The sequence below is a fragment of the Phocoena phocoena genome, chromosome 3, assembly GCF_963924675.1.
Source record: "Phocoena phocoena chromosome 3, mPhoPho1.1, whole genome shotgun sequence".
NCBI classification, from domain to species: Eukaryota; Metazoa; Chordata; class Mammalia; order Artiodactyla; family Phocoenidae; genus Phocoena; species Phocoena phocoena.
The window spans coordinates 31,871,399-31,891,907 of NC_089221.1; the positions used below are offsets into that span (position 1 = coordinate 31,871,399).

At 39.8% G+C, this 20,509-nt stretch overlaps 1 protein-coding gene across 2 annotated transcripts in view; it reads right to left on the bottom strand.

Moving 5' to 3' along the window:
- Window positions 1–1,295: 1,295 nt before the first annotated feature.
- LIFR (LIF receptor subunit alpha) overlaps window positions 1,296–20,509 on the bottom strand; it is a 52,300-nt gene continuing 33,086 nt past the window's right edge. The window contains exons 12-19 of one of the 2 annotated variants that reach the window (XM_065873533.1): window positions 15,124–15,337; window positions 12,710–12,889; window positions 10,601–10,702; window positions 9,856–10,023; window positions 5,330–5,491; window positions 4,082–4,175; window positions 2,331–2,409; window positions 1,296–1,949 (exon numbers count right to left, since the gene is read on the bottom strand). In XM_065873533.1, the coding sequence (XP_065729605.1) occupies window positions 1,329–1,949; window positions 2,331–2,409; window positions 4,082–4,175; window positions 5,330–5,491; window positions 9,856–10,023; window positions 10,601–10,702; window positions 12,710–12,889; window positions 15,124–15,337 (1,620 nt within the window). In that variant the 3' untranslated portion in view covers window positions 1,296–1,328. The remainder of the gene's footprint in view (window positions 1,950–2,330; window positions 2,410–4,081; window positions 4,176–5,329; window positions 5,492–9,855; window positions 10,024–10,600; window positions 10,703–12,709; window positions 12,890–15,123; window positions 15,338–20,509) is intronic. The other variant, XM_065873534.1, reaches the window with a different exon arrangement.

A 20,509-nucleotide genomic window follows, 5' to 3' on the forward strand; every position in this document is an offset into this window, starting at 1 on the left:
TTTAGATTTTCAGTTTGCTTTTCCAAGAACCACGTTCATTCTAGACATATGAAAACAGAGGATGCTGTGAGGACACAACTCTGGACGACTCCCAGAGCAACTGCTGCACCTTTAATACGGGTATGCCCACGAATTCAAAGCCATCTTATGACATTCCACATAAAATAGCCCTTGAGTAACTGTCCCTATAAAAAGCATTATCTTTTTAGTTTTACACGTAAAAATCTGAGGACTGAATCAGATAGTCTGGACTGATGACCCTTTAAGAGGGAGGAACTGCTAAGATGCACAGTGAGGAGGAACACCTGCTAGAAGGTGTCAGAGGTCGTCACTGCCTGGGCAACCGGGGCTCAAAGCGTGGTCTTCTCAGGAGGGACTGAGGCCAATCCGAACTATACAGACGGCTAATGCCGCCAGGTATTGCTTAGTAGTCGTCTCAAATAGTAAGTCACTGGAATTACATGCTTAGGAGGAGTACTGAATTTGCTCATGTATTTATAAAGCTGACACTGTCACCAAAAAACAAAACAATGAATTTTTTAAAAATCTTAAGATCTACAGTCCTAGAAACTTAGTTTTAAATATTAGGGCAACCTAATAAAGGAAGCTAGCATAAAAGCTAAAAAATAATGGAACGGTGTGAAAAACGTGATTCTGATTTGAGCTGGTCAGTGTCACGCTTGTTTTCCAAGTTTGTACCCCTGAGAAAACTGTTTGGTAACCACTATACAGTAGGCACAGAAATCAACATACTTTATCAAACAAAACACTAAACAGGTGTTGCTGTTGATACATTAAAAATTATATGAGTTTTCTTCAATGCTGTGGATAGAGAATAATGTTAAAAGTTTTAAAATCTGTGCTTGTTTTTCATCTAGAATGGAGCAAATGTCAGGCAAATAAACTTCATCTGTTACTCTGACATTTTTCTCCCTTGCCTGCAAATCTGCTTACAATTCCTTAAGGTATATGCATGAGAAAACCTGATGAACAACAGAACAGAATACAGTTGCTGTGGGGTTTGTTTTGCACGTATGGACCAGGCAGTATCCGTTATTGAAATGCTTCCTAAAGGTAAAGCAATGTGAGAATTCTTTGGCTCGAATCACAAATAGCTCCAAACTGTGAGCTGCGTGGACTGAATTTCTGAGTTACCGTGTTTTGGCTTTGAGACCACATCGGAAGCACGCTAACACTTTCAGTGTAACTTGCATGAGTGAAGTCCACCTCGCTTAGCAACACTTCACAGGATCCCTCCAAGGCGCCCAGTGCTGACCCGGCAACAGGAGCTCATTGAGATGGTAGACTGAAGTGACAGGGAGACACTGTTAATCGTTTGGTTTGTTCTGAAAAAAGTTTGTGAAGGACCAGCCTCCTCCATTAGATTTAGGAGAATCTTCATCTTTAGGAGGAATCAAAAATTGTCGGGAGTTAATGGAGCATGGACTTCCAAAAGAGACAATTTCACTGTTGCTGTCTGTGGACCTAGGTGAGTCTGGAGATACTAAGTTCCAAGTCTTAACATTTGCCTGAGGTCTGTAACCTGCAGTTTTGTCTAAATCGTCTGCAGCCAGATCTTCTACAGTAGAAGTAACGGGGAGGTGCATTTGTGGCTTATAGCCTGTCCCCCCTCCAGGGTCGTTTCTGGGTCCCTCCTCTGGTTTTGCCTGAGGCTGGTACATGGACTGAATGTCAATGTAAATGACTTGTGAGGCCCCTCCGGCTTCATCCGCTCCTGGGTTCACCATCTCTTCCTCAATGACCGGTGGACAGTAAGATACAACCGCATGGTTTTCCGGTTGCACATCAGTGTTATCTTCTGGACGCTCAGCTACTGGAGAAATTATTTCTGTATCTTCTATTTTAGGAACTGTTGATCGAGTTTCCAGAACCTCGACATTATTTGGGGTACAAGGATTCATTTCCAGTGTTTTAAGAGCGCTGTTTCCCTAGAAATAAGTTTTAAAACAGGGATTAGGATGCCACGAAACGCTGCTGCAATGCCTCTCCTACAAAAAGCAGCATTATTTTATATTGTTTTTCACAGTTGCTCATAAAAATGTGTCTCTACTATTCTGTAGTGCATACCAGAGCAAAGCTACTTTCTTTTCTACATATCAGTATTTTCCTTGGTCTTAAGAGTAGTGAAAAAAAAGACCATGTACAAACAATTTAAAACTAATAATTTTAGAAGTTCAGCAGTTCAAGCACTGCTATTTTCTCAATACATTTTACTCTGGATGACACTGCCATGTTAAAAACTCTTCACAAAAAAACTAAAAAAGGGAAGTCAGTACTTCAAAGGTAAACGTAAGAAAATAAAGGATTACCTCACAGACACTCTTTTGAAACTGTAAAGCTTTACAATTTTCTGGATTTGGAATATCAGGGTAGAAGGTTTCTTTAATCCTTTAAATAAAGATGATTAAGTACATTTAATAATAAGATTATCAATTAGACAATAAATAAGTTAATAAGTTATCAGGCTTATTTTGACGTTTCATATGAATACTCTAATGAATATCTGAGATAAAAATGGAAGATCATTTTCAGCGTGATCAGTCACTAGAACTTTCAATATAATGCACTGAGAGGTTTCTATCTGAAAAGCAGAAATGGTACTTCTATTCCTAGAACTACAGTGTCTTATGTATCTTATGGAAATGGAAAGCAAAGAATTAAAATGGTGATTGTGCTATCAAGTCAAAAGTCAAATACGGGCATTACTCGTGGCCAAAATATTCATACTGCAGACTGGATTCAGCACAGTCAACTACTTGGGAACATGTCTGCATTATGTAGTTCTCTACTGCTCAAAACAGGCTCTGGATTATCAGAAAAAGGAAGGCTATTAATCTTGAGCAAAAACTAAACACAAACAAAAAGGAAATCTGCTTAGTGCCCTACCATATTTATAGCTCTTAAAAAACCTTTATTATTTGAAATTCCTGCAGGAAAAAGAAATGTTGTTAATGTAAGTCCGAAATGCTCTAACTTCTAAACTACCTCCTAACTTTATCTTTTTTTTTGTATTGAAATCATTTTTAAAAGGTGATTTTGGGTAATGAGAATATGGTTACCAAACAGGGTATTCTACGGTTCTAAACTGTTACTATTTTGATTTATAAGCCAGGATTGCTAGAGTACATTCTCTTCTTTATCATGAATGACGGCCTTTTGAAGGCCAGTGAGGACAGTCTGTGCATGAACATGGCCAGGTGCCACAAGCCCAGCCCAGGACACCTCCTGCTGGCTGACCACGAGGCACTCTCCCGAGCCCCGCGCTTACCCTACCTCACTTCACTCAGCTCACACCACTCCCTCCGCTGCTCCCGGACACACACTTCTCACTTTCTCCAGAAGATCAAGCTCTTTCCAGTTTCTGGGCCCTCACAGAAATCTATTCTAATTCTATTCTAACTAGAATCTATTCTAATTCTCTCTGCCTGGTACATTCTCTCCCTCTCCTTCCCCTCTGGGACCCTGCTGCAGTGGAACGTCCACAGGGAAGCCTGACCACCTCCTGTGACGTGATTCCCCGCTATTCTCCTCATGCCGCCCGTGTCCTTCCTAGCACCCACTCACAATCTGTACCCATGTATTTATTAAATGCTATGGGTTTCACGTCCATCCTCCCCACTATCCTATAATTCTAATGACCATTCTTATTTTAGTTCACCACTATGTCCCCCTTCACATGGGAGGGGTCATTCTTATTTGTTGAATAAATGACCAGATTTTCTAAATAGGTCACCAGGACAAGTGATACCTCAATCATTAGACTACATTTAATCTTGCATATAGCTATTGACCTATTTATCCCTATAAATATTTTTTTAGCACAACTGCTATTACTTTAATTAGTAAATATGGTAGGGAAAAATTTATACTTTTACTTCGTAAATTTTAAAACCTTTAAATAATGTGCCACGTTCTTGCCTAATGTTAATTCCAATATTAATTCTGACCAATACAAATATTTTTTACTACCTTGTTTCCACCAAAAAGTTGTACTTATTTTTTAACACATAAACTAAATAATCATGCCCTTAAGAACAAAACAGCAAGGGTAAATCATTACCATTCTCGTTTCCGATAGCAAAGGATACTCGTTACCACTCCGACAATGACAGCCACTGCCACTGGGATGAGAATGGCAATAATCAATGCCACAGCTGAAAAGAGAATGTTGTAGATATTAAAATCAACATTTTTAGTATGAACCAGAGAATAAATTCGCATTATAAGATATTTAAGTCAGCAGATTATTTGAAGAAAAAATCCAAACTGCTCCAGGGAAACTGAAAAACTATTAAAATATAACCTTAAAAATTATTGTAATAATTTTTATACTAACACTTAAATTCTTCAGAGCCGGGTTTCTCTACCTTGGCACTACTGACATCTTAGGGCAGATACTTCTTTCTTGTGTGCTTTGCAGGGAGGAGGCTGTCACATGCATTGTAGGAAGTTGAACAGCATCCTTGGGCTTCTAATGACCAGATACCAGTAGCACCAACCAAAACTGTCACCAGACACTGCCAACTGTCCCCTAGGAGGCAAAATCACCCCCAGCTGAGAACCATCTCTACATGGTCCTTTATTTAAGGGCATGTATGAACTCCAGCCCAGGGCTAGAGAATAAGCCCGTGATCAAATGAAAGTTCTTTGCTGTTGACAAGCTAGTCAAGTCCATCACTATTCTCTACTTTCCATCTCAAATTTATGAGTGTTGTGCTTTATGCTTTTTTTTTTTTTGTTTTGGTTTTGGTTTTTTTTTTGACGGTACGCGGGCCTCTCACTGTTGTGACCTCTCCTGTTGTGGAGCGCAGGCTCTGGACGTGCAAGCCCAGCAGCCATGGCTCACGGGCCCAGCTGCTCCGCGGCATGTGGGATCTTCCCGGACCGGAGCACGAACCCGTGTCCCCTGCATCGGCAGGCGGACTCTCAACCACTGCGCCACCAGGGAAGCCCTATGCTTTTTTTTAAGGCTATTTCTTACACTCTTCCCTGGATATGCCAAAAATCACAGAATATTTTGGGTAAAAAAAATTTTAAACCAGTTGACCGTTATATAAGTTCAACATGAATTTAGAACTCTAGACTTCAGAGGTACCCTTAATTCATTAATTTCTTAACTACGCGTTAGGCAGTAACTGGTAAGAATAAATGTGAATATCTCATGGCCTTTCAGTACTGCCCTCCACCCACTATAAAAGTGTAACAAAATATGAAATTTTAAAAAGGGGCATTCCTATATAAACAAAAATCACTGGAAACACAATGCACTTAAGTTTGGAAAGCAACTCGATGACAACATTTAACTCACAATTTTCCTTTGTCACCACAAACATGCTCTTCTCTGGCCCCATTCCTCCATCTGTATAGGCTCGCAAGACCAGATGGTAACTTGTTTTACCTTGAAGATCAGCAATTCTCAGTGTCTTCTGGGATATGTCGGTAATATTCTTAACCTTTATGTCAGAACGACCTATTTTTAAAGTGAAGAAGATTATTACTGATCTCTATACCATCTTAATCACATGGTTACTCAAAGCTGTCACATTCACATCCTTTTTAAATGAGTCTGAATGCTCGTCGCCTCCAGGGCCAAGGCCCGTGGAGCCAGCCAGAGCCATGTTCAAGTTCTACCTCTGCCAGGTAGTAGCTATGTTATCTGTACCTATTATTTAAACGCCTCTGAACCTGAGTTTCTCTAACTATGAAATAGAATATCATGACTTAGTTCTCAGGGCTCTGTGAAGTTTTCGTGCACATTCTCTAGAATAATACCTGGCCTATAGCAGGCAATCAATAAAAGTCTCTTCTCTTTCTTTTACTAAGAGCATGAAAACCCACCACAACCAAAACTCACTGGGGCAGGGACACTGTCACTCGGGCTGCTCATGCCTGTGAGTCAAGCGAGAAACTCAAGGAAGCAAGATCATAAATCAACAGAGATTGCTTCAAACCACGCAGGAAACGAGGCAGTGCATCTGAGTTCTCAAATGAGAGATTAGAGAGGACGCCCTTGAACCATTTTGAAAGGAAATGTGGAGAATTGTTTAAATTGTTAAATTATTTTATAAATTTTAACCAAAAAAATGCAGTTTAATAGTTTAAAACTAAATCGTACTATATGGCTAAAAACAAAAAGTAGCAGTTTCCTGCCAGCATCTTTCCCCACCACGAACAATCACTTCAAAATCAAGTTACCGGTCTCTTTGGGTACTGACCTCCGTATTTTGAAATAAACTTAAATTGGCAGTGCTTGATTTTTAAATATTAGACATTAGCTCTAATACACAACCACTACCCCTTCTCCCCTCGAGCCCACATCATTCATAGAGAAACATCAAAAAATTTGGTAACTTCAGTGTTCACACTGTAATGGTCATATAAATACAAATTACTACTAAGACAAACTGCTTGGTACGATCATGTTTCCTTTCTTATGTTTCTGTTGTTATAACTGCTTTTCTTCCTTATTTGCTTAATGTACCAATTACTGATTCGTCCAACACCCTCCAATGAATATTCCATACAAGTTTCCACGTGGTCCAAAACAACAACATCCCAGGGCTGCTGCTTCCCCCAGCTGCTGCCCACTCCCCCCAGGCTGCTTCCTGGGGCGTCTGCTCTGGACTGGAAGTCTTCTAGGTGCTCTCATCCTAGAACTCCCTGCCCCACTATTTCCTCGTATTGACACACACTCTTCTAGGAGCTTCTGGAGAAGGGATACACGGGGGAAGTAATATGTGCAGCCTTCCATGTCTAAAGATGTCTTCATTCTACACTCATAGATAGTAGTACGGATACTACTGTATCTGTAGATAGATTGGCTGAGTACAGAATTTAAGGTTGAAAATAATTTTCACTCAGTACTTTGAAGATGTAGCTGTGATATCTTCTAGTATCTGGTACACTGTTGAGAGGCCTGCTACCATTCTTATTCTTGATCCTTGCACAAGAGATGCTCTTCTGATTGTTTCTAGGATTTTTTCTCTATATATCAGGGGCTCTGAAAATTCATGGTGACATACTTCGGAATAGATCTTTTTCTCTATTTATTTTACTGTGTGTTTAATGGCACCTTTTACTGTATATACTGAGGTCTTTCCGTTTTGGGACATTTTTTTCTTGTGCTATTACTTTGATAATTTCCCTCTCTCCATTCCACTCTTCTCTCTTAACAGAACTCTTATAAAGGAGGACAGTGCAGGTCTTTGACTCAAACTCCAACTTTCTAATCTTTTACCTCCAAGTCTTCTCCTTTGCCTTTGTCTCATTTTCAGAAGAATTTCCCCATTTTTCATTTAATTTCTCCACTTGCATTTAATTCCTTAAAAATTTCTTTGATCACATTTTTAATTCTGAGGAATTCTTAACTGTCTTCTGTTTGTTCCTTTTTATAACATCATGTCTTTTCAATAAATACAGTATACGTCAACTATCCAAGGATAGTTTTGTTTTAAATTTCTCTGTTTTCCCACATTGCATCCATTTCCTCTGGTTTCTCCTGGTGTCTGTCTTTCAGGTTAGAAGCTTTGTCAATCATCTGGTTATCCCTGGTTGTTCGTCATGTTCGAGAGTGAGCCACTAAAAGGCTCACTGGAAGCCTGCTGTACATAGGTGGGGCTTACTGGGGGGTGGGCTTCACTTATATCATGGATGAGGAATGACCAGGTGGGTTTCTGGCTTTTCACTGGGATAATCCCCCAAATATCAGCACCTTTTATGTCTTTCCTCAGGAACCACTTACTCTAATCCTCTCATCTCCTGCCCAGAAAACAGGCCTAGCTGAAGATGTCCTATGAAGCAGGTGGGAAGGAGGAAGAGGGAGAGTCACAGGGTTTGCTACAGTGTCCCTTGTCTGGAAGCTCTCTGGTCCAGAATAAACCTCTTGTTCTCATGCAGGGGAGAGAGCACTCACATGAGCTACATGAAGCTGGTGTAGGACTTGGGGGTTCTAACTGCTCCTTACAGACTTACAATCAACTCCCGCTGTTCAGCCCAGATTCATCCTAACCATTGGCCTCCACTTCTGGTGCTGCAGAATGAACCAAATTACTTCTCACTGATGCCCAACGGCTCACCTAGACTGCCCCGCCCTCCACTCCTCTAGGTCACTCGGCCCACTTCCACACCCGGCGTTTCCAAATCCTCTTTTGTGCCTCTCCAGTTCTCTGTGGCTTTATGCATTGTTGTTCTTTTTTCTCTATTTTGCTCTAATTTTTAGTGACCAATCCACCCTAACTAGAAGTCTACATGTTAGAATTTGAACTGGTTCAAGTGTAAAATTTCTGAGCACCTGAGGGAAATGACACTAGAGTCTGGATGTTTGCAGAATCTGATATTTAGGGTTTCCCTCAACTTTGAAGGTTCAGGGAATGCAGAACTTAGTGGTCTGTGGGAGGCTCATGTTTACGCAGCTGCTCTCGGGACGTGACTAAGCTAATGCCCAGTTGGTCAGCATCTCCCTGTGGCGTTGTTCTCTACTTGTCAGGCATTAAATATTATAATTAAAATGGTTTCTTTCCAAGGAAAGGTCATTAAGGAAAATAAAAGCTTTCAAATTGAAGAGATGATATGCTTGTGTTGTTCAGCCATGAATAAAAATCATCTGGCTTCCAACAGAAATGTAATTTAGGGTTTAAAGCCCAAAGTCTGCACAAACATTTCTGTATTTGTAAATTTGAGGATTCTCAAAGGTCTGTGGACATACACTTACCACTTGTCAAGGACTAACTGTACTTTTTAAGATTTAATAGATACACACATCCCCAATCAAATCAATTAAGTTTCGTAGCTCATTAAGGTCGTGGCTAACTGTGTGGATGGCTCTTTGTCAGATAAAAGGAGACTCTGAAGCCATTCTTTAGGTTCCTGAGTTTTCTCCCCCATTAGTGTAAGTACAAGAAGACCTTTTTTTTTTTTTTTTTTGGCGGTACGCGGGCTTCTCACTGTTGTGGCCTCTCCCGTTGCGGAGCACAGGTTCTGGACGCGCAGGCTCAGCGGCCATGGCTCATGGGCCCAGCCACTCCGCGACATGTGGGATCTTCCCGGACCGGGGTATGAACCCGTGTCCCCTGCATCGGCAGGTGGACTCTCAACCACTGCGCCACCAGGGAAGCCCAGACCTCTTTTTTTTTTTTTTTTAAAGTAACCTTCATAAGATGCTATGTTATAGATCATGCAAGATTAGAGAGATGCTCTCTGTCCTGTGGGGCTCACAATCAAAGGCCTCAGAATAAATGATTTAAATGATTTCTGAAAGACTACATGCCACTGATCACATAATAAAATCTTAAAAATCTCGGGCTTCCCTGGTGGCGCAGTGGTTGAGAGTCTGCCTGCCAATGCAGGGGACACGGGTTCAAGCCCTGGTCTGGGAAGATCCCACGTGCCACGGAGCAGCTGGGCCCGTGAGCTACAAATACTGAGCTCTGCGCGTCTGGAGCCTGTGCTCCGCAGCAAGAGAGGCCGCGACAGTGAGAGGCCTGCGCGTCTGGAGCCTGTGCTCCGCAGCAAGAGAGGCCGCGACAGTGAGAGGCCCGCGCACCGCGATGAAGAGTGGCCCCCGCTTGCCACAACTAGAGAAAGCCCTCGCACAGAAACGAAGACCCAACACAGCCAAAAATCAATAAATGAATAAATAAATTTATAAAAAAAAAAAATCTCATATTCATCAAATGACTGCATTTTCTCTTCCTTATTTTTCAGAACATTCTGGAAGTCTGAATAAACTACTCAGTAGCTTCTTTACTTCTTTTTTTTCTTTCCTCCTCTTTTTTTTTTTTGTAGTTAATAAAGAACTTCTAAGAAACAGTATACTTATTCTAGTAATTTACTTACCCGATTCCAAAACCCTCATCTTAGATGTGTCTCTCTCTCCTTTTTCAAAGTAAAATAAGTACCCTCTTAAAAAGCCTCTAAGCTCTTCCACAGGAATTTCTTCCCATTTCACTAATATCGAATCTGCAGACGTATCCTCAACAGTAAAATTTGGTGCAACAACTGGAGCTGTAAAAGGAAAAAAGTCAATAGCTAAAGGAGGGTTTACTAATACAGAGCAAGACATTAAGGTTTAATGAGATTTCTAGCCTCAAAAATAGCTAAACTTGTAATCAGAACTTTATTTAATCATAAACTTTCACAGATATTATCACAAGCACTTTTGCTGTGAAGATACAAAGGCAGAACTTACAACTTTCACACATAAAACATATCTAGGGAGGTAACCTATGCAAAATCTTAAATGGCTACTAGAATAGGCTTTACTCACACTTCCCCTCCTTACTGATAGTCTTGAATAAGTTAATAGTCTTAAAACTTTGTGTAAGTGTAAATTAAATATTTTTGACGTCCAAATTAAGATTTAATTTTCTTAATGACAACAGTAAAATTATGAAACATAAACATTAAACAAATGAAAAATAAGTAATTATAATTTTACAGTTATCATACAAATTATTTTTCTTCCTTGTACTAATAAACATCTCAATTCAACCTATTTTTAGAATTCAATCTGAAAACTGATGTTGTTTTATAATTTCTCATATTACCTTGAACTCTAAGAAAACTTACCCATTTAACTTACCCAATTCTTCTACATATCCAATTATAGAACGTAGTAATTGATATCCTTGATTTCTGCACCCGTACACGAAAAAATTGTATCTTACACCTGGTCGAAACTGATCTATAAGATGAACACAACCAGTAAACGTTCCTAAGTACATATTACTATGAATACCTATTTCAGAAATATCAAATTTATAATAACTCACTTTGAAATTTCCAAAACTAATTTTAAAAAGGTTACAGAAAATCCACATTTTCAAAATTGGTAAATATTCAGAGTGAAAACTGACTCAATAAAAATTAAACTCACTTCTGTTGTAATGAAAAGTTTAGTATTATGACATCACCTTGAAGGGCAAAAATGGTAATCAAGGTTTTCGTTTTGTTCCTTCAAATTAAGCAATGACAACTTCTTCCCAGATTTGGTCTAGGGTCAGTTTTCTAACCAATCCCAGGCCCATGTCATGCCTCTGAAAAAGCCCTTCCCTAACTAGTGTTATCTGTGGGTTGGAAAGAACCCACTGCTCTTCCCTTGTTCCAAGAAGCAGATACTAAAATGTCCACTCTAGTTGGACACTTCAGTGTTCAAGGAAATGGGCCATAGAGTCTATTCCTCTTTACAGCATCAGCATTTAGTGCCCTTGACTTAACTCCACAAGACATAGAAGAGAAGCACCTTAACTTCGATCCAAGTTAATCACTTTTAAATGCCTCCTCGACACAATGCAACATGTAAAGTGTTAGGACCACAGAGGTGGATGTATAACAAGGCCCCTGGCCTGGAGCAGTTGGCAGAGAGGTGGCAGGACAGATGAGGAGGGGTAACCGTAAGACTCTGTTAGACTAGAGGGATCTATCACAGAGCCTGTGGCCCCTCCAATGAGGGACCAAGTGAGCCTAAGAAGATCAGAAAAAGCCACCAGGAAGTGATGTTTGAACAGAGCCTTGAAGGGTACTTAGTAGCTCACCTGCAGTGATCAAGGAGAAAGACACTGCCGGGGGGATGGCAGCCTATGGGACTGCATTTAATTTGTGGAATACAATTATTCTAGTGTGGCTAAAGCCCTTGGTCCTGGATTCAGAACACCAGTGGTCTTCAGGCTCGAAAGGGAGATGGTTACCTCTAAAATCACTCTGCAACTTCTGCTGGGAGGGACAAGTATACTTGAGGTTCTGATTTTACACCACATGTATGTTAGTAAACCTGCACCTAGTTTTATATTATGATTATGCATACCAAAATTCTATAGGGTTCTTCCACCTGAAAAAGAAAAAGAGCCTGAGGGGTTAGAGCATCAGGAATGTGTTTTGAGATCATAAGAGAGAGGACAGTTGAAAGAGTGGGTGGCTGAATAAGAAAGGAACAGGAAACGTCCAGGTTTTGTCCACACCCTGTCCTAGCAGCCACTTAAAGCTCTGAATTGCTTTAAAGTTAAATCCTGGTGTGATCACATACTAGTTTTGTGACCTTGGGCAAGTTACCCAACTTCTCGGAGCCTTTGTCTTCTGAGCCACTACAGGGCCTTTGTTCACCTGCCTCAGCATCAAAAGTCTTCCTTTTCATCCTACAGGTCTCAGCTTAAACTCACATCCCAGATATTCCATCTAAAGAGACACCTCTTCACATCACTCCACCCTGCCCCAGTCCATTCTGATTATTCTCAAGTCCTTTTTGCTCAGTAACCTGGGCCCTGGGCAAACAAGGGCAAAAGGATGGTGAGTGACATCATTACAATTATAAATAATGCTGTGTTGAACACTCAGTTGTAAATCTGTGCTGCTCTCAGATTATTTCTTAGAATAAACTCCTAGACAAGTAATGACTAGATCAAAGCCTACGAGTCGTTTCACACACATACTGCCACAGACTGCCTTCCAGAAAAGTTAAACCAATCCACACCCAGCCCAGTGGTAAGGGGAACAGTCACTGCATTGCAACCAGTCACTCCATATGTTGCTCTTTTTAAAAATTTTTTTTTTGGTAGGGAGCACGCTGTAGTGTATACGGAAGTAGAAACATAATGGTGTACACATAAAACTTACAAAATGTTATAAACCAACGTTACTCCAATAAAAAGTAAATTTTAAAAATATCTTTAAAGAACTTTAATTGCGAGACACTCACCAGATTCTATTACAGTTTCAGTGCTGTTTGAAGGGACTTTTTTCCAGTCCATGAGGCAGGGTTCAGACCGAGATGAGTTACACCATTTAATTACATAGTCACAAGTCACGTTGGGGTCATAATTCCAAGTGAGCAGAATCCCATTTCCCGTTCCAACAGCCTGCTCTATTTTGAGATCATCTTCAAGAAAGAAGGATATTTTACGTGTTAAAAATAATGTTTTAAGGTAAATCTCATGAAAATGGGCAAGAGTTATAAAAATCACTTTACCGTGCAGACATTGCAAAATAGTGCTAAACTAGATAAACCTTTAGCAAAGTTTAGAAGTGCTGCTCTGTTGTTTTCGTTTTAACTAGGGCAATTACTTGTGCATATATATTAACTCAGCAGCTGGAAAAAAAACAATGAAAAAGCACTTAGGATCAGGCAGTGACATAACTGGGCCGGGACACGAGGATCAAGAGCCATGAAGGATGGGGCAGAGGGAATACAGCATGGCAGCTCGGGGGCGGGGGTAGAAGCAGGCGGGAGGCTGGTGAAGAACACGTGTGGGTGTCAGAATCCCCCGTCTCCTCATCCACTGTGGGTGTGAGCTCCACGAGAGCAGACGGGGGCTTGTGCCTGCAACTCCAGCTCTGAGCACAGGCCATGCAAAGCAGGAGCACGATGCTATGCAGTGAATGAGTGGGTGGGCCAGCCCCTCTCTTCCTTTCAAGGGAGACTGCTACCCCATGGGTGGGCTGAAGGCATTGTGGAGACACGACAGTGATGAAATGCTGTGGGGTGAGGTGGGATGGGATGGTCGGTGTGGGCAGAGAGGGGAAAGCATCCGCGAGCACGGATGGGTGAGGTGCAGAGGCTGGCAGAAGGGGGCCATGCTGAGGTTTGGTTTCCTCATCCTGCCAGATCTCAGCCTAGGCGATAAGGGAGGCCCAAGGTTGGGGGTGAGGAATTAGCATGGGTTAGGACAGCGTGGCCAACGGGAGAGGGAAATTTTCCAAGAAATAGGGGAAAGAAGTAATTTCTCTAACTGATGTATATTTAAGGGTTCAGTAAAAAGCCATGGAAAGGTTTTTTGAACAAAATTTGCATTCATAAGCAACTACTACTAGACACAAGACCACAACTTGGCTGGGAATACAGAAGACTTCGGATATGACAGCTTCTTGACTCAATGTGACTAAAAATCCACAAGGTAACCTGCGCTGAGGCTGCAAGGCCTCTGAGTCGGGAAATCCTCAAGGCACAATGATTTGTTCCAAGCTGCAGTAACTGTCTGGAAGCTGATAGCCAGACCATTGTTAGTTCTGTAAATTACTGTGTCCTGATGGACACACAGAAAAGGTAGGAATATAGCTCTTGAATTAAAAGATAACACAGTGAGAGCCATTAAATACCTAATTTAAATCAGCAGGTTATCTTGCTATGGGCGTTCACATCTCTCTCCCTTTTCTTTCTTTTGACTCCATACCACTACCTGCAGACCTCTCTTCTATGGTATGCACTGCTATCTGGGCTCTGGACGATATTGTGTGTCTCAGAATGTACGGTGTGTCCCCAACTCCTTCCTTCTGATGTGCCCACAACTGACTGAAATGAAGAACCAGTTACATAACAAGCAGTAAGACACTGCCTCAGGCAAGAACTGGAAAGGTACTTAGGACCCAAACTGGACCAATTTCTCTGCCTCTCCGAGTGGGTAGTCATAGAAAGGTGCTCCCATATTAGTGTGGGATAGCAAGGGGGACCAGGGAATGACTCAGAAGAGGAGTTAACTAGAAGAGGCAGGAGTGGCCGCTGAAAACTTGTGACTCAAAAAGCTGTCAAGGCAGCTAAGGAGGAATGGACTAGTCACTGGTAATCCATCAAATTTACAGGGGGGCACTAAGGAATTTTAAAATCACACTGCAGTTGTTTTCTTAAAGCTTACACTGAAGATCTAATTTAGACTTTAAGAAGAATTTCTTATCAGTAAAGGATTCCTATTAATAAAGAATGCCTTATCAACAGAGCTGCCATTTAAAATATTTGTTCCTGCCTCACAGTTTGAAAATAGCTCAGCTGGCTAAGTATCAACTGTCATGGTCTTGGGGAGATATGTGAAAATGGTGTCTGAATAAACTGTTAAGATATTTCTAAGAGTAATGTCCACTACCATAACTCTACAACATTACGTGTTAAAGTAACTGGGTTTAGTAATACTTTATCCATCCGTGTAGACGCTTCAAGTCAATATTAACGAATGCTGCCTCTCAACGTCAATACGTGACATTAATCTGCCTGTTCCTCCTTACACATCAGCAGCAGCAGGGTATATGAGAAGAAAGCTGACATTTATGAGAGCAAGTAACACCTTCCAAACGTTGCACCTTAATTTCTTGTTCTTATATACTACTTTTATCTTAAGTACTCACCATTTGGAATTTCCATACTAGCTATTTTAGAAGGTGGCGATGAGCCCACAGAATTTTTTGCCACCACACTGATGATGTAGTCACTTTTATCAAGTTGTATTTCTGCCTTATGTTGAGGATCAGGAATTTCAGAAAGGGATTGTGTTTCCTCGTCGGACGAACATGATACATTATAGGAGAGTATTTTTCCATTAGCTTCATTAATGGGTAAAGGCTACAGAAACAGAAAAATAAATTCTGTTATAAAAACCTGCGAGGAGTGATTATGTGACAAGGCGAGGCCATCGAGTCCAAACTGGACACTCTGCTAATCTTAACAAAGTAATGTTAGAAAAGATGAAGTCGTTAACAGTGCACAACACAGATTTAAAATCCACTGAGATAAATCAGGAAAGTGATTCTGAAGAAACACTACACTTGCTGTAAGCAGGAAGAGCACACAGAAATATAAAAATTAAGTAACAAAATATTTAGCCTCATATTTTTCAGAACTAAACCAAAAGGAGTGATGAGCAACATTCCTCTACTTAAAAAATAAAATATTAAAAAGTATGGCACCATGCTTTTTTAAACAGTTTTTGCTTTCTCATTTTAAAGGAGTACTTGCTCATTACAGAAAACGTGGAAAATACTAAAAAGTTGGAAGAAAGCAAGAAAAATCTCCCATATTCCCATCTCTTAAATACACTTACCTTGTGATATTTCCTTCAAGTTGTTTTCCTAGATGGAGATTTTTATTAAAATTGTTTCAATCATACTATACAATTTACATTTTTTGCTCTTCTATAATAAAAATTTGTCCATAATACAGTTATATACATTTTAATAGCTTTATATTTCATGTATCATTTTTATCACTTTACTTGAATATTCCTTAAATAAGTGAAATTTAAGTTGTTCCCAATTTTTCACAATACTAAGATGAATCTTTTGGTGCAACATATTTTTTTCATGACTAGGATTAATATTTTAATGTGAGTTCCCAAAATTGGACTTACTCGATAAAAGGAAAAAAAAAAAAAAGAAATTTGAATGTTTAACATCTTTATTGGAGTATAATTACTTTACAATGCTGTTAGTTTCTGCTTTATAACAAAATGAATCACCTATACATATACATATATCCCCATATCTCCTCCCTCTTGCTTCTCCCTCCCACCCTCCCAATCCCACCCCTCCAGGTGGTCACAAAGCACCGAGCTGGTCTCCCTGTGCTATGCAGCTGCTTCCCACTAGCTATCTATTTTACGTTTGGTAGTGTATATATGTCCATGCCACTCTCACTTCGTCCCAGCTTACCCTTCCCCATGTCCTCAAGTCCATTCTCAACGTCTGTGTCTTTATTCCTCTTCTGCCCCTAGGTTGTTCAGAAACATTATTTTTTTTCTAAGATTCCATACAGATGTGTTTGCATATGGTATTTGTTCTTCTCTTTCTGACTTACTTCACTCTGGATAACAGACTCTAGGTCCAACCACCTCACTACAAATAACTCAATTTCATTTCTTTTTATGGCTTAGTAATACTCCGTTGTATATATGTGCCACATCTTCTTTATCTATTCATCTGTCAATGGACACTTAGGTTGCTTCCATGTCCTGGCTATGGTAAATAGAGCTACAATGAACATTGTGGTACATGACTCTTTCAATTATGGTTTTCTCAGGGTACATGCCCAGCAATGGGATTGCTGGGTAATATGGTAGTTCTATTTTTAGTTTTTTAAGGAACCTCCATACTGTTCTCCATAGTGGCTGTATCAATTTACATTCCTACCAACAGTGCAAGAGGGTTCCCTTTTCGCCACACCCTCTCCAGCATTTATTGTTTGTAGATTTTCTGATGATGGCCATTCTGACTGGTGTGAGGTAACACCTCATTGTAGTTTTGATTTGCATTTCTCTAATAATTATTGATGTGGAGCATCCTTTCATGTGTTTGTTGGCAATCTGTATATCTTCTTTGGAGAAATGTCTATTTAGGTCTTCTGCCCAGTTTTGGATTGGGTTGTTTTTTTGATATTGAGCTGCATGAGCTGCCTGTAAATTTTGGAGATTAATCTTTTGTCAGTTGCTTCATTTGCAAATATTTTCTCCCATTCTGAGGGTTGTCTTTACATCTTGTTTATGGTTTCCTTTGCTGTGCAAAAGCTTTTAAGTTTCATTAGGTCCCATTTGTTCATTTTTGTTTTAATTTCCATGTCTCTAGGAGGTGGGTCAAAAAGGATCTTGCTGTGATTATGTCATAGAGTGTTCTGCCTATGTTTTCTTCTAAGAGTTTTATAGTCTCTGGACTTACATTTAGGTCTTTAATCCATTTTGAGTTTATTTTTGTGTATGGCGTTAGGGAGTGTTCTAATTTCATTCTTTTACATGTAGCTGGTCAACTTTTCCCAGCACCACTTATTGAAGAGGCTGTCTTTTCTCCATTGTATGTTCTTGCCTCCTTTATCAAAAATAAAGTGACCACATGTGTTTGGGTTTATCTCTGGGCTTTCTATCCTGTTCCATTGATCTATATTTCTGTTTTTGTGCCAATGCCACACTCTCTTGATTACTGTACCTTTGTAGTATAGCCTGAAGTCAGGGAGCCTGATTCCTCCAGCTCCGTTTTTTCTTTCTCAACATTGCTTTGGCTATTCGGGGTCATTTGTGTTTCCACACAAATTGTGAAGTTTTTTGTTCTGGTTCTGTGGAAAATGCCCTAGGTAGTTTGATAGGGATTGCAATGAATCTGTAGACTGCTTTGGGTAGTAGAGTCATTTTCACAATGTTGATTCTTCCAATCCAAGAACATGGTATATCTCTCTATCTGTTTGTATCATCTTTAACTTCTTTCATCAGTGTCTTATAGTTTTCTGCATACAGGTATTTTGTCTCCTTAGGCAAGTTTATTCCTAGGTATTTTATTCTTTTTGTTGCAATGGTAAATGGGAGTGTTTCCTTAATTTATCTTTCAGATTTTTCATCATTAGTGTATAGGTATGCAAGAAATTTCTGTCCATTAATTTTGTATCCTGCTACTTTACCAAATTCATTGATTAGCTCTAGTAGTTTTCTGGTAGCATCTTTAGGATTCTCTATGTATAGTATCATGTCATCTGCAAACAGTGACAGCTTTACTTCTTTTCTGATTTGTATTCCTTTTATTTTTCTTTCTTCTCTGATTTCTGTGGCTAAAACTTCCAAAACTATGTTGAATAATAGTGGTGAGAGTGGACAACCTTGTCTTTTTCCTGATCTTAGAGGAAACGGTTTCAGTTTTTCACCATTGAGAACGATGTTGGCTGTGGGTCTGTCATATTTGGCCTTTATTATGTTGAGGAAAGTTCCCTCTATGCCTACTTTCTGGAGGGTTTTTTATCATAAATGGGTGTTGAATTTTGTCAAAAGCTTTCTCTGCATCTATTGAGATGATCATATGGTTTTTCTCCTTCAATTTGTTAATATGGTTTATCACATTGATTGATTTGCGTTATTGAAGAATCCTTGCACTCCTGGGATGAAACCCACTTGATCATGGTGTATGATCCTTTTAATGTGCTGTTGGATTCTGTTTGCTAGTATTTTGTTGAGGATTTTTGCATCTATGTTCATCAGTTATATTGGCCTGTCATTTTCTTTCTTTGCGACATCTTTGTCTGGTTTTGGTATCAGGATGATGGTGGCCTTGTAGAATGAGTTTGGGAGTGTTCCTCCCTCTGCAATATTTTGGAAGAGTTTGAGAAGGACAGGTGTTAGCTCTTCTCTAAATGTGTGATAGAATTCGCCCCTGAAGCCATCTGGTCCTGGGCTTTTGTCTGCTGGAAGATTTTTGATCACATTTTCAATTTCAGTGCTTGTGTTTGTTGTGTTCATATTTTCTTTTTTTAAAGAAACTGTTTTTATTTATTTATTTATTTTTGGCTGTGTTGGGTCTTCGTTTCTGTGCAAGGGCTTTCTCTAGTTGTGGCTAGCAGCGGCAGTGGTGGTGCACAGGCCTTTCACTGTTGCAGCCTTTTTTTTTTTTTTTTTTTTTTGCGGCCTCTCTTGTTGCAGGGCACAGGCTCCAGATGCACAGGCTCAGTAGTTGTGGCTCACAGGCCTAGTTGCTCTGCAGCATGTGGGATCTTCCCAGACCAGGGCTTGAACCTGTGTCCCCTGCATTGGCAGGCAGATTCTCAACCACTGCGCCACCAGGGAAGCCCCCATATTTTCTATTTCTTCCTGGTTTAGTCTCAGAAGGTTGTGCTTTCCAAAGAATTTGTCCATTTCTTCCAGGTTGTCCATTTTACTGGCATAGAGTTGCCTGTAGTAATCTCTCATGATCCTTTGTATTTCTGCAGTGTCAGTTGTTACTTCTCCTTTTTCATTTCTAATTTTGTTGATTTGAGTCTTCTCCCTTTTTTGCTTGATGAGTCTGGCTAATGGTTTACCAATTTTGTTTATCTTCTCAAAGAGCCAGCTTTTAATTTTATTGATCTTTGCTACTGTTTTCTTCATTTCTTTTTCATTTATTTCTGATATGATCTTTATGATTTCTTTCCTTCTGCTAACTTTGAGGTTTCTTTGTTCTTCTGTCTCGAATTGCTTTAGGTGTCAGGTTAGGTTGTTTATTTGCGATGTTTCTTGTTTCTTGAGGCAGGATTGTATTGCTATAAACTTCCCTCTCAGAACTGCTTTTGCTGCACCCCATAGGTCTTGGGTTGTCATGTTTTCATTGTCATTTGTTTCTAGGTATTTTTTGAGTTCCTCTGGTTTCTTCAGTGATCCTTGGTTATTTAGTAGTGTATTGTTTAGCCTCCATGTATTTGTATTTTTTACAGATTCTTTCCTGTAATTGACATGTAGTCTTATACCGTTGTGGCTGGAAAAGATACTTGATAAGATTTCAATTTTCTGAAATTTACCAAGGCTTCATTTGTGACCCAAGATATGATCTATCCTGGAGAATGTTCCATAAGCACTTGAGAAGAAAGTGTATTCTGTTGTTTTTGGATGGAATGTCCTATAAATGTCAATTAAGCCCATCTTTTTTAATGTATCACTTAAAGCTTGTGTTTCCTTTTTTGTTTTCATTTTGGATGATCTGTCCATTGGTGAAAGTGGGGTGTTAAAGTCCCCTACTATGATTTTGTTACTGTCCATTTCCCCTTTTATGGCTGTTAGGATTTGCCTTTTGTATTGAGGTGCTCCTAGGATGGGTGCATAAATATTTACAATTATGTTATATCTTTTTCTTGGATGGATCCCTTGATCATTATGTAATGTCCTTCTTTGTCTCTTCTAATAGTCTTTATTTTAAAGTCTATTTTGTCTGATATGAGAATTGCTACTCCAGCTTTCCTTTGATTTCCGTTTGCATGGAATATCTTTTTCCATCTCCTCACTTTCAGTCTGTACGTGTC